We start from the raw sequence: 14871 nt of genomic DNA on the forward strand, positions 1-14871 counted from the left end.
AGTTAGGATTTTTAAGATGCCTGTTAACAGTGTTCCATTGTTTGACAGTAGAATAGTTAAGCCAGATTTTGCTCCTCTTGGCGAGATGGGAAGAAGGCATAAATGTTTATATGTCCGTCATGGATTTATCTGGCGATGTTGGAGTAGGGTGGGAAATACTCAGATATTCATTAGGGCATAGCAGTTCTGTATTCACTTGCTATGGGAAATAAAACCATAGCTGAGTCTGCATATTCCCTGGAAGAAATAAGTAAAAATTTCAGTGAGATCCTAGAAATGCTCTTTTTTGTATATCAAGTGGGTAAAACTTCAGAATGTTTTAACTGAGTTCTTTACAATTTCATCAACCAGTTGTGGCACCTAAAGATAGGGTTATCTCTCTACCCTCGGGAATCTTATAACTTCTTGGTATGGTATGGTCACCGCTTGACAAAAGAAGCAATGTTTATCATATTCCAGGAAAATATTCGTAGAAATGGAAGTGGAATTGCATTAACCTGTGAAAAATGCTGGTTTGTCTTAGCTGTAGATTATTGAGTGAATATCAAATGCTAATATACAAGGGACAATAGTCCATTAAATTGAATAGGCAGTTCTGTTATAATTATTGTGAAAAATTTTAATATAGGGTTGCTTTGTCAGTGTTCTAATTCACTGTTAATTTGAGGTTTTGGTAATATTACCTTTATTTAATTTCCTAGGCATCAACTCTGAAATCTCTGTTAGAATTGATTCCTGAATTAAACGAAAAGGAAGAAGCATATAGTTCCCTCATGAAAAGCTATGGTAATATAAGTTTAATTTGACTATATTATTGGATTTATTTAAATGGCTTTATTTAAGTGACTATATTATGTAAATGACTTGTAGTATGGTCAACTAAGTCAGTCTTCAGCTCAAAGGCAGTAATCCTAAATATCAGATAATTATGATATAAATAACTCAGTCCTGGAATATGTTTTTAAACTATATATTAAGAAAAATATGAAATTATGCATATAACTTGAACATTAAAAAGTATTACTGAACATATTCCGAGCAGTCCAGGTATATTGAGTAGAATCCCAGGCTCCTGGAAAGACCTAGAAATCCTCTTGGACTTATATATCAGAAACTAGTTCAGTCTCCCCAAGGGCCTGCCACCTGAAACAAGCAGAAATCTGACACTCACTTAACCGGCCTTCTTGCCCCTTCAGTGCCCTCTCTGCTTGCCTGCTGCTCCTTTGAAATGACAGACCCTTGATTAAAAAGTAGCCCAAGGTTTTTACGTCCCAGTTCAAATTCTGGTCTTTTAACCAGTTTGTTCCCTGATTGCCAGACAATCACATATGAAAGGAAACTAGTCTAAAGTTTCCTCAGTCATCGAAATAAATGTTAGCATTTCTCAATCACGATCACCTCTCCATCTGTTGCCCGCTGATTTGCTCACTGGAGGCATGGGGTAAATAATTGCTTCATTGATTTTATCTATGGGAGGACAGCAGACTCAGGTGTCAGAATTAGTAAGTCAGTTCTCTTTTTCTATACTTCTAAGGAGAACATTCTGTATTTTAAAATAGAGATATAGTCATAAAATTTCTCAAATTTCCAGTAACTAAACACAGGCATACCTGGAAGATATGGTCCCAGACCACCACATTAAAGCAAATATATAATGAACAAAGTGAGTTACATGAATTTTTTGGTTTCCCAGTGCATATAAAAGTTACATTTACGCAATAATGTAGTGTATTAAGTGTGCAGTAGCGTGTTTTTTAAAAATACATAACTTAATTTTAAAATACTTTATTGCTAAAAATAGTTAATCATCTGAGCCTTCAGTGAGTCGTAATTTTGCTGGTAGAAGGTCTTGCCTCAATGTTGATGGCTGCTGAATGATCAGGGTGATGATTGCTGAAGGTTGAGGTGTCTTAAAATAAGACAACAATAAAGTTTGCCACATCAGCTGACTTTTCCTGTCATGAAAGATTTCTCTGTACTATGCGATGTTGTTTGTTAGCATTTTATCTGCAGTTGAATGTCTTTTCAAAATTGGAGTCAATCTTCTCAAACCATACAATTGCTTTATTAACTAAATGTATGCCATATTCTAAATCCTTTGTTGTCATCTAAACAGTATTCACAGCATCTTCACCAAGAGTAGATTCCTTCTCAAGAAACCACTGTCTTTGCTCATCCATAGGAAACAGCTTCTCATCATGTTAAGTTTGATCATGAAATTGCAGCAGTTCAGTCACATCTTCAGGCTCCCCTTCTGCTTCTAGTTGTCTTGCTATTTCCACCACATCTGCAGTGATTTCCTCCACAGAGATCTTGAGATCCTCGAAGGGGTTCATCCACGAGGGTTGGAGTCAGCTTCTCCCAAACTCCTGTTAAAGATGCCATTAAGAACAAATGTTGAAGCCAGTGCTCACTTACATTTCATGGTAAGTGAGCACTGGCTTCAACATTTGTTCTTAATGGCATCTAGAATGGTGAACCCTTCCCAGAGGGTTTTCAGTTTACTTTGCCCAGATCCATCAGAAGAATCACTGTCTGTGTCAGCTATAGCCTTATGAAACATGTTTGTTTTTGTTTTAATTTTATTTTTAAAACATGGAATGCTTTACACATTTGCATGCCATCTTTGTGCAGGGGCCATGCTAATGTTCTCTGTATCATTCCAATTTTAGTGCATGTGTTGCCGAAGTGAGCCCAAAATGTGTAAGACTTGAAAGTCTAGATTACTCCTTGATCTATGGGCTGCAGAATGGATGTTGTATTAGGACACCTGAGAACATTAATCTCCCTGTATATCTCCTTCAGAGCTCTTGGGTGACCGGGTGCATTATCACTGAGCAGTAATATTTTGAAAGGAATCTTTTTTTTCCTGAGCAGTAGGTCTCTACAGCAGGCTGGCTTTAAATACTCAGTAAACCATGTATAAACATCAGTGCTGTCCTCCAGGCTTTGTTGTTGTTCCATTTATAGAACACAGGCAGAATAAATTTAGCATAATTCTTTTTTTTTTTTTTTTTTTTTTTTTTTTTTTTTTTTTTTTTGAGACGGAGTCTTGCTCTGCCTCCCAGGCTGGAGTGCAGTGGCTGGCTCTCAGCTCACTGCAAGCTCCGCCTCCCGGGTTCACGCCATTCTCCTGTCTCAGCCTCCCGAGTAGCTGGGACTACAGGCGCCCGCCTCGTCGCCCGGCTAGTTTTTTGTATTTTTTAGTAGAGACGGGGTTTCACCGTATTAGCCAGGATGGTCTCGATCTCCTGACCTCGTGATCCTCCCGCCTCGGCCTCCCAAAGTGCTGGGATTACAGGCTTGAGCCACCGCGCCCGGCCAGTTTAGCATAATTCTTAAGGGCCCTAGGATTTGGGAATGGTAAGTGAGCACTGGCTTCAACTTAAAGTCACCAGCTGCATTAGCCATTAAAAATAGAGTCAGCCTGTCCTGTGAAGCCAGCATTGGCTTTTCCTCTCTAGCTATGAAAGTCTTAGATGACATCTTCTAATATGACTGTTTTATCTACATTGAGTATCTGTCGTTCATTGTAGCTGCCTTCATCAGTGGTCTTAGCTAGATTTTCTGGATAACCTGCTGTAGCTTCTGCATCAGCATTTGCTGCTTCACCTTGGACTTTTATGTCATAGAGATGGCTTCTCTCCTTAAACCTCAAGAACCAGCCTCTGCTAGCTTCAGACTTTCCTTTTATAACTTCTTCACCTCTCTCAGCCTTCATAGAATTGAAGAGTGTTAGGGTCTTGCACTGGATTAGGTTTTGGCTTTTAAGGGAATGTTGAAGCTGGTTTGATCTTTTTTTTTTTTTTTTTTTGAGACGGAGTTTCGCTCTGTCGCCCAGGCTGGAGTGCAGTGGCCGGATCTCAGCTCACTGCAAGCTCCGCCTCCTGGGTTTACGCCATTCTCCCGCCTCAGCCTCCCGAGTAGCTGGGACTACAGGCACCTGCCGCCACGCCCGGCTAGTTTTTTGTATTTTTTTTTAGTAGAGGCGAGGTTTCACAGTATTAGCCAGGATGGTCTCGATCTCCTGACCTCGTGATCCGCCCCTCTCAGCCTCCCAAAGTGCTGGGATTACAGGCTTGAGCCACCGCACCCGGCGGCTGGTTTGATCTTATATCCAGACCAATAAAACTTTCTCCATGTCAGCAGTAAGGCTGTGTCAGTTTCTTATCATTTGTGTGTTCAGTGGAGTAGCACTTTTAATTTCCTTCAAGGACTTTTCCCTTGCATTCACAACTGGCTGTTCCACGCAAGAAGCCTTACTTTCAGCCTATCTCGACTTTTGACGTGCCTTCCTCAGTAAGCTAAGCTTAATCATTTCTCACTTTTGATTTAAAATGAGAGATGTGTGACTCTTCCTTCCATTTGAACACTTACAAGCTATTATAGAGTTTTTAGTTGGCCTAATTTCAATATTGTGTTTCAGAGAATAGGGAGGCCTGAGGAGAGGAAGACGGGAGAACTGCTAGTCAACATCGCAGTCAGAACACATTTCTCAAGTTTGCCGTCTTCCGTGTGCATGGTTCATAGCACCCCCCCAAACAATTACAATAGCAACATCAAAGATCACTGGTCACAGATCACCATAACAGATATAACAATAAGTTTGAAATATTCCAAGAATTACCAGAATGTGACACGGAGACACAAAGTAAGCACATACGGTTGGAAAAATGGCATTGATAGACTTGCTCAAGGCAGGGTTACCACAAACCTTCAATTTGTAAATAACGCAACATCTGTAAAGTACATTAAAGCCAAGGTATGTCTGTAATGTGAAATCGTGTCAAACGCCTAAAACTGTATGTGTTACTATTAAATTAGGTAATCCATCTTGGGAGGAAGGTAGAAAATCAAGAAGTAAAGAAAGGCAAGATGCTGGAATTTTCAGAGCAGCTTCCTAGAAGATAGAGCTTGAGCCCTTGATAGTAGTAGGGAAAGGGTTCAGCTCCTTAGGGAGGGGAATAAAGGATTTACACAAGAAGCTGACTTCATGGAAACAGCAAAGATGTGTTCCAGCTCCTCTAAGAGCTGACGAGTCATTCACCCTCATTCCACTTTGGGAGATTCTGATTGCTGAACTTCTCATATCCACCTTAGGGGTTCCCCTGGTGCTGCTGGAGTTGCGATCGACAATATCAGAGTCAGCGTAGGGCAGGGGTTTATTTGGTGGTTAGATGCTAACAATCTAATGCAAAATTAAAGAGTTGAATTACCAGCAGTAATTGTTAGCAGAGCCCTTACGATCTCCATGGTAAACTAAAAAATTTCCACAAGTAAGTAGACAGTCAGCCAAATTTGGCTCCTAAGCTATTTCATCATTCACTTAAGTGAAACTAGTGTAACTTGTTAATGTCTTCTTATAGGTTTTTTTTTTTTGTGGTTTTTTTTTTTTTTTGAGACGGAGTCTCGCTCTGTCACCCAGGCTGGAGTGCAGTGGCCGGATCTCGGCTCACTGCAAGCTCCGCCTCCCAGGTTCACGCCATTCTCCTGCCTCAGCCTCCCAAGTAACTGGGACTACAGGCGCCCGCCACCATGCCCAGCTAATTTTTTGTATTTTTAGTAGAGACAGGGTTTCACCGTGTTAGCCAGGATGGTCTCCATCTCCTGACCTCATGATCCGCCCGTCTCGGCCTCCCAAAGTGCTGGGATTAGAGGCGTGAGCCGCCGCGCCCGGCCTATAGGTTTTTTTTGTGTGTATCATTGTAGCTAACTATATTCTCCATATTTATTTCACAATTGAAAGATGAAAAGCTTTTTTGGTGTTGAGCTGATGATCTTGATGTAGATTTCTCCATAATTGACATGTCCCTCTACACAAGAGTTCCTGGATTATCTTGATTTCAAAGTGGTTTTAAGCCAAAGGGGATTGAATAATGTGTGTGTTTTATTTTATAACCGAGGACTTCAGTTTGTGGTCACTTGAACTATCATAGGTCTTCAAAATAATGTAATAACCTAAGTGAATGGTACCATTAATATTATTCTAAAGGCCTTTAAATGTAGCCATATTTGTTATTTTCTTCTCCTTCAAAGTGAGTGATGCTGAATGAGGAATGTAGAGAAGTGAGGGAGATGGTAGATTCTGAGTGTGGCTTCTTACTGAAGGTTGTTAAGTGTTCATTTGCCATGGGATGAAGGGATCCAGCCATCCCTGAGTGGCTAAGTGTTTTGGTGAAAAGAGTAAGATAGGTTGTCTTTATCTCTGATTAATATAGTTCTTTCTTTGTCAGTCTCAAAGAAAGATGTCACATCTGCTAAAGCACTGTATGAACATTTGACTGCAAAGAATGCAAAATTGAATGATCTGTTTCTCAAGCGTTATGCAGTTTTGCTGAAGAATGCTGGAGAGTCTGTCCCTTTCACTGAACCCCCTGTGAGTATTTCTTAATTAAAGGGAAAAATACCTCTACAGATTTATGTACGCTTCATAACAATGTATAAGAAAATAAGTTGAAGACTTAATTACATGAGGATTAGATCTCTGTGAAGAACCCTCAGGGGATGGCTTGAGGGACTGAGCAGCGTGCCTTGGCTGCAGCAGTGGGAGAACATAGCTCTTTGGGGCCACAGTTTAAAATACAAGGTCTGTCTCAGACCTTCAGCTATAGGCATGGATTTCCCAAATGTCCTTGGGGCAGTTCTATCATTTCAACTTGAAATAGGATTTAATGGCCTGTAGTTCAACAGCCAAGCATATTATGTCACTGGTAATTGCTTGTTCATTTACATAAGTTGGTTTTCATTTCTTCATGTAGGAAAGTTTTTTTTTTTTTTTTTTTTTTTTTTTGAGACGGAGTCTCGCTCTGTCACCCAGGCTGGAGTGCAGTGGCCAGATCTCAGCTCACTGCAAGCTCTGCCTCCCGGGTTCACGCCATTCTCCTGCCTCAGCCTCCCGAGTAGCTGGGACTACAGGCGCCGCCACCTCGCCCGGCTAGTTTTTTGTATTTTTAGTAGAGATGGGGTTTCACTGTGTTAGCCAGGATGGTCTCGATCTCCTGACCTCGTGATCCGCCCGTCTCGGCCTCCCAAAGTGCTGGGATTACAGGCTTGAGCCACCGCGCCCGGCCCGGAAAGTTTTTTTTTTTTTTTTTTGGAGACGGAGTCTCGCTCTGTCGCCCAGGCTGGAGTGCAATGGCGCGGTCTCGGCTCACTGCAAGCTCCGCCTCCCGGGTTCAAGCGATTCTCCTGCCTCAGCCTCCTGAGTAGCTGGGATTACAGGGGCCCGCCACCATGCCTGGCAAATTTTTGTGTTTTTAGTAGAGATGGGGTTTCACCATGTTGACCATGCTGGTCTTGAACTGCTGTCCTCGTGATCCACCCACCTCGGCCTCCCAAAGTGCTGGGATTACAGGCGTGAGCCACTGCACCTGGCCTGTTTTCTTTAATAAGAGAAATCACATATGTACAGTTCCTTTTTGTTGCATCATTGAACTGAAAGTCACTACACCACGTTTATTTCTAACACTTCAGCCTTCCATACCCAGGTGTAAATACCTCCATATGTGCGCACACACACACGCTTGCACATACACACGTACCCTAACTCCTGCTGCTAACTTTGACCCTGAACCCAAGACCCTCGAACTTGTGATTTGATGAAACAAGAAGGAGTGCTGAAGCTTGAGGGCAGCGTCTGCCGTGGGCCTGGCCGTCTGGGCTACCAGTTGGTAGTGTTGATGATTTTAAAGTTTTGTACCGTCACCTCTTGCTGGTAGCTTTATCTCTAACTTTCCCTCTTTTTTTCTCCTGAACAGGAAAGCTTTGAATTTTATGTACAGCAGCTAAAAGAATCGAGGGAAAATTCTTCCTGAAATAAGCAGGCGATACTTTGTTTTGTATATATGTGTGATTCTGTGTCTACATGTTATTTTGAAGTGTATTTGAAGGGAAAAACAAATGAAAATTTTCTTTGTGTGACACATGTTCAAAGTCTTATTGACCATAACTGTGCGCTTGGTTATTGGACATTTTTGGAGTTTTTTTTCTCTGGCATAAATTGATAGCATTTTCCTCAGTGCTGCTGCTGTGGGAAGCCACACTTTTTCAAGATTCTTCCCCTAATTGGCTCTTTGGTTTCCCTGCTCTATTTCATTTATTTCATTAAAATGTTATTCCTTTATTTAAGACTTGCTTATTAGTCTGCTATTTCTCTGAAAAATGTTAGAGCTAAGTATAGTGATTGTGAACTTTCTATTGTATAATATTCTGCAATATAACAATTCCTTACATGTGTGAGGTCCTGCTAACTTTCAAATTTCATTAAATGTTGGCACTAGGAGTCATCAGATCTAGCCTTCATCATTTTCCAGTGAGAAGCAGAGACCCAAAGGGCCTGTCACTTGTGCTTGGTCAGGGGGCTGTCTGTCATGCCCGGAGGCTCTTCGGCATACTTCCCCCTCTTTACCTTCTGCCACCGTGGCTTCCAAGCACCTCTGTTCATGGAACATCTCTGAAATTGAGTCTTGGTCATGACTTATCCCAAAGTAGAGCGATGTGTTTCCTCTCATTTTAGTTTCAGGACTTTGTCAGCACAAGCTCTGCCCTAGGCTTGTTACTTTATACTCATATCCTGAAAGATGTGGTTTCATCTATGAAGGGGCAAAATATTGGTTTGTATTTAATTTTTTTAAATAAAAGTTATCCCTATATTGACTCTCATGCCTGTTAATATCTACACTGTAAATAGTGACTTCAAAAAAAATTCTAAGATAGGTAGTCAAGAGAGTTTGCCATTATAAAACATGTCTTAATATGGAATATCGACCTAACTGGAGATGATGTAATTAATTACCAAAATGTTGAAAATGTTTTGAGAACCCTTCCCATTTTGGGGTATTGCTTGTTCATTTGGATTTGGTAAGTCCTTGCTGTTCAGTTTCAATACCAACTTGGGTCACACTGTTCACATCAGGGGAGACCTTGCCTTGGGGACATAGGCAGGCTGCTTGCAACTTGTGCTATTGACCTTCTGTCTTGTGGGACTATCTCTCCTGCATCTGCTACCTGCCCACAGATGGTGTGAGAGGGAGGGTTGATGGCGGGAAGCCAGAAAGTAAATGTCATCATGGTATTAGCCAGGCTTTTACTTCAACTCTTTTTGTGGCCTTAGATTTAAGGAAGCAGGGAGCGTGGCCAATGTTGAGTCTTGGCCCAGTGGACATAGTGCCTTGAGCACTGCCCAGGTGCAGGACCTGCACATGTTACAGGTTTGCCAGGAGTCTTTTTTTTTTTTGAGCTAGAGTCTCGCCCTGTTGCTCAAGCTGAAGTACAGTGGTGCAATCTCAGCTCACTGCAACCTCCGCCTCCCAGGTTCAAGTGATTCTCGTGCCTCAGCCTCCCAGGTAGCTGGGATTACAGGCGTGCGCCCCCATATGCAGCTAATTTTTGTGTAGTAAAGATGGAGTTTCACCATGTTGGCCAGGTTGGTCTCGAACTCCTAGCCTCAAGTGATCCTCCCTCTGCCCTCGCTTTGGCCTCCCAAAGTACTGGTATTACACACCTGGCCAAGAGCCTCACTCCTGTGTACATCTTTAGTGATTGCACTGAAGTAGGCCTTATTTTTTGCAGTCATGCTAATGACAAGTTAGTCAACATTCACTAATTGACATTCATTAAAATAGGTCTCTGAGGTGAGGCATAACCTTGGGGTGTAATCTGTATTTCACAATCTTTGGGGAAACTGAAAGTACCATCTCATTTGCATGAAGTGACTCTACACTGGCCCTGTATGTGGACTCTGGTAAAATGTGAGTGTAATACAGAGGAAATAGGTAAGACCCCCTTATCTAGAACTCTAAACAGCAGCGGGGGGCATTACAAACCACTAGCTATTCAAATATCTTTTGCACTGTATTGGTTCCCCTATTGAATATAAATATTTGAAGTATAATAACTGTATACTGTAGGTGGGCTTTTGAGTGCTCTAAATATCTAATAGCTAAATTGAAATAAGTAGAAATATAAACAAAATTTTGCAGCTTTCTGTAATATGTTTACACTCAAATTATAAGCAGCTAATTCTAAAAAGATGTCATAAACTATTGAAAACTATAGTATTTTATATATAATTATATGTTCATGTATTTGAACGCAATATAATTTTAACTGAAATGCTTTGAATAAAGTATACTCTAAATGTGGGCTGCTGCTGCTTTTTTTTTTTTTTTTTTTTTTTTTTTTTTAAAAACAGTCTCACTCTGTTGCCCAGCCTGGAGAGCAGTGGCATGATCACAGCTCACTGCAGTGTTGACCTCCCAGGCTCAGGTGATCCTCCCACCTCAGATTCCCAAGTAACTGGGGCTACAGGTGCATGCCACCACAGCCAGCTAATTTTTTGTATTAATTTGAATAAACGGGGTTTTGTCCAGTTACCCAGGCTGGTCTTGAACTTACGGGCTCAAGAAGTTCACCCACCTCAGCCTCCCAAAATGTTGGGATTACAGGCATGAGGTCCTGCACCCAACTGGCTCCTTCGTTTTTATCTTATCAAATGTTTGCACAAGTACTTTAAGCCATTTCAAAAGACTTCAGTCTTAGAATTGTAAGTTAAAACTGAGGTGGGGACCTCTGTTAGGACCAGAATTTCCTTGTTAAATGGCCTGTAGGTTGTATGTGGACAACCAACAAAGTCACTGCTTATCTGTTTTAAGGACAAGCAGATAATTTGAGACTTCTGTGGGACAAAGTTGGCAAAAATTAGAAGGTAAATTGACACCTAAAATGAAGGAGGTTCTATCTGTCAGAGCATTTTACATCCCCATAGATGGCTGGGGCCCACCCACCTCATGGACAGGCCGCCTTCAGCACCTGCACCCTTTGCTGGGATCACCATCGGTGTCACCTCTGCCTCTTGGGCCCCTCACCCAACATATTGTTCCCTTTCCAGGTCTTCCACGGCTGCTTGAGCAGAGCAGGTATCACACATACTGTCTTCCACACAGATTCTGAACTCCACAGGGACCAGTTCTTGGTCTCGTGTGTCCCCAGACCTAGCATAATCCTGTCACAGTAAATCAAGCTGTCTGTAGTCAGTTCTGTGGGTTCTAAACACTGCACCTACTACTATGGGTCAGGCTGCCCTTTTGCAGTGAGAATTCACCATGAGAAACCTAGGCTTACAGCAGTGAATTCACCCAGAATCAACTTGATAAGTTGCATGGCTAGGACTAACTAAAATAATTTACTTCCTATGAGAATACAAAATGGAAGCAATCCGGTTTAAAGTCAGTTAAAAATCAAATTGGAATTGAAACTGTAAGAATATTCTGCTTTAATTTAAAAAAAAAAACCTTCACATTAATACAAGTGCTCCCAGTTTCCAGACGCCTCACACTGTAAGCCTGTTTTCTTCGATTTAATCGAATATCCAGTGCCTGGCATAATCGCTGAGTTTACCAGTTCCAGTAAATTATTAAGCAAGCTTTGTATTGCAGATTGTTCTCGGGATAATTTGTCTCAAGTCTGCAATGTGTGTACTCTGCATACTTTTTCTCATGTCCTTGAGCATAATTTTCATTTAATATTTGTCTTTCTGATGAACCAATATTTATAGAATTTCTATAACTGAAAGCAACATTCCTGAAGGAGGGCTGAACTAATAGCTGCAGGGAGTACAAAATCACGGTAATTTATCGCTTTGCTGTTTACAATCATGCATGGGAGTGTTTCCATTAGAAATGTATCCTGCTTTCAGGCCCGCGGACTTTACAAAGCCCACATTATGCAGCCTTAGTACAAATAAAGAAGCTGCATTAGCAAATCAAAGATAGGCACTTATCTTTTTCTTGTCTGCATGGAGGGAAAAAAAAAAAACCCAAAACATCAGGTCCAGGTAAAGCAAAAGTATTCAACCAGCTTCAGTCTTCCTGCCCTTGCACAGTTGTTTGGACAATGGTTGGCTGTTGAGATCTATCCTCAGAGAGTTCTCTAAAGTCGCGTCTTGTTCTTTTTGTTTTGGTTTGGTTTTTGGTTTTTTTTTGAGACAGTGTCGCTCTGTTGCCCAGACTAGGTTGCAATGGCACGATCTCAGCTCACTGCAACCTCCGCCTCCCGGGTTCAAGCTATTCTCATGTCTCAGCCTCCCAAGTAGCTGGGACTACAGGCACCCACCACCTCGCCCGGCTCGTTTTTTTTGTATTTTTTAGTAGAGACGGGGTTTCACTGTTAGCCAGGATGGTCTCGATCTCCTGACCTCGTGATCCGCCTGCCTCGGCCTCTCAAAGTGCTGGGATTACAGGCTTGAGCCACCGCGCCCGGCCATGCCTGGCTAATTTTTGTATTTTTGGTAGAGACAGGTTTTTGCCATGTTGGTCAGGTTGGTCTCGAACTCCCGACCTCAGGTGATTGCCCGCTCGGCCTCCCAAAGTGCTGGGATTATAGGCGTGAGCCACCATAAAGTAGCATCTTTACCAACCGAGGCCTGGATGTGCACTTACTGTAACATTCCCATTATTTGCTTGTTTTTTTCTGTTTCCTCCCTGAGGAGGTGAGCTCTTCCAGCACTCTGCAGACCTGCCAATTAGCAGAGCGTGGCATGTTGGGCACCCGGTAGGCACCGCTGAATGAATCAATCAATGGGCACACCACCATGTCCTTCCGCTTTCCAAGTCATGTCCCTTCTGAGATGGATGATTTGTGTGCTTCGGAGGGCTTCCTCCCACATGGTGGTCTTCTTACAGGATTTCTAGTCAACTCGGTAGCTCAGAGTCAGGACACTGGGGGTTGAGGCCCAAGGAGTCCTTCACCACCCGAGTGCCCACATAAAAATATTTTCAAGTTCACTGTCAGGAAGAGGAGGCCTGTGAAAGTCAGACAAATGCAAGCTGAGTCCAAGCACAGTGCAGGGTTTCTGTACAATCGTGGAATAATGGAATCAACAAAAATAAAGCTTTTCGTTTTGAGATGGAGTTTCACTCTTGTTGCCCAGGCTGGAGTACAGTGGTGTGATCTCAGCTCACTGCAACCTCCATCTCCCAAGTTCAAGCGATTCTCCTGCCTCAGCCTCCCAAGTAGCTGGGATTACAGGCATGTGCCACCAGACTTTGCTAATTTTGTAGTTTTAGTAGAGATGGGGTTTCACCTTGTTGTCCAGGCTGGTCTCGAACTCCTGACCTCAGGTGATTCACCCACCTCGGCCTCCCAAAGTGCTGGGGTTACAGGCATTAGCCACCATGTCTGGTTTTTTTTTTTTTTTTTTGAGATAGTCTTGCTCTGTTGCCTAGGCTGGAGTACAATGGCACGATTTTGGCTCACTGCAACTTCCACCTCCCGGGTTCCAGTGATTCTGCTGCCTCAGCCTCCTGAGTAGCTGGGACTACAGGCACTTGCCACTGTGCCTGGCTAATTCTGTATTTGGAATAGAGATGGGGTTTCACTATATTGCCCAGGCTGGTCTTGAACTCCTGACCTCAAGTGATCCACCCGCTTCAGCCTCCCAAAGTGCTGGGATTACAGGTCTGAGCCACTGCGCCCGGCCGAAAGAGCTTTATTTTTTTAGCATGGGTCAGTAGAGCTTATTAGCAGTTTGGGGGAAACGAGTATTTCCAATTTTAAAGAGAAAAGACAATCATACAAATGATGTGAGCACTATTACATAGAAAGCAGAGAAGTGGTTTTGAGTTGGTATGTGTTTAAAAATCTCAACCCACTGCTTAGACATTATTGTTTTAATTATTAGCTGCTAACACCACATGTGCTGCTCTTCCTAGAGCACCAGCAGAAAATGGGCTATGCTCCATCTGCCTACCCTGCTGAAGCTGCCTCAGGCAGAGCTCATGTGATAAAGACAGGGGATGCTGCTCTGTACCCAGGCCACTTTAAATCAAGAACAAATCATTATCAAGTGTAAATGACAGATGATTTGCAATCTGAATTATCTAGTGCAGACTATTTGCAAATAAGGACGTCGTCTCTCAGGTGTGAGCATTGGATATATTTTGCATACAAGCAAAGGCCAACCAACAAAATATTTCATCACTTTCCCTGCATTCCAGTCCCTTGCACGCTTCCTCAGGGCCTGGTTAGTGCTCCAGACCCCCAAGGCCAGTTGGGCCAAAGGAAAGTGGTTTGTATGCTGTGCTAAGCCACTATGTGGAACCCCCCCATCCCAGGTCTGTTAACACGTGGATTTGACATAGATTTAAACATTTCTGTTGCTAGTTGTTTAATTTGGGATGAAGACAAGAATTGAAGAGAAGTAGAAAAAAAACAAAAGCAAATGCAAGATCTACCTCTGTAGACTGGTTTAACCCAGGGCAAGATTACATCTTATATACTATTTATAGGAACAAGAGTTTTTTTTTTTTAATTAGGAAATATTTGAGCCAGTATTTATTATTTTCTGTTTAATTAAAATTCCCCACCAATACCATAACTTGAAATTGGAGGGCTTAAAATGCAAATTTGAAAACTTTTACCAAGGCTCTGCAAACTACAGCCTCAGGTCAAATCTAGCAACATGCCCGTTTTTGTAAATAATATTTTCTTAGAAGACATCCACGCCAGCTGTACGTTACTATACTCCACAGCTGCTCTCACACTAACACCAGAGTTAAGTAATTGCAGCAGAGCCTATATGGCCCATAAAGTCCCAAATATTTACTATCTGACTTAACAGGAAAACTTTGCAAGCCATGCTTTCAGTAATGACAAATAAACAAATCTCTACCCTTTTGCAATGCAGGGCAGGGCTCGCTAAACAGCATGCATGCCTTGAGAGCCTTGGGTTTTTTTTTTTTTTTTTTTTTTGAGACAGAGTCTTACTCTGTCGCCAGGCTGGAGTGCAGTGGCTCAATCTCAGCTCACTGCAGAGACTCCGCCTCCCGGATTCAAGCGATTCTCCTGCCTCAACAGCCTGTAGCTGGGACTACA

At 42.3% G+C, this 14871-nt stretch overlaps 1 protein-coding gene and 1 non-coding gene across 2 annotated transcripts in view; one reads left to right on the forward strand and one right to left on the reverse strand.

The window, feature by feature from the left end:
• Nucleotides 1-10139, forward strand: part of LRPPRC (leucine rich pentatricopeptide repeat containing) — a 124377-nt gene extending 114238 nt beyond the window's left edge. The window contains exons 36-38 of the mRNA XM_030920927.1: nt 702-786; nt 6234-6376; nt 7758-10139. Coding sequence (XP_030776787.1) covers nt 702-786; nt 6234-6376; nt 7758-7814 — 285 coding nt within the window. The 3' untranslated portion in view covers nt 7815-10139. The remainder of the gene's footprint in view (nt 1-701; nt 787-6233; nt 6377-7757) is intronic.
• On the reverse strand, nt 2590-2696 carry LOC115894386. Its single transcript, XR_004054516.1, has one exon. It is a non-coding gene; the product is annotated as a U6 spliceosomal RNA (small nuclear RNA).
• Nucleotides 10140-14871: the final 4732 nt, after the last annotated feature.

Source organism: Rhinopithecus roxellana, chromosome 17, assembly GCF_007565055.1.
Source record: "Rhinopithecus roxellana isolate Shanxi Qingling chromosome 17, ASM756505v1, whole genome shotgun sequence".
NCBI lineage: Eukaryota > Metazoa > Chordata > Mammalia > Primates > Cercopithecidae > Rhinopithecus > Rhinopithecus roxellana.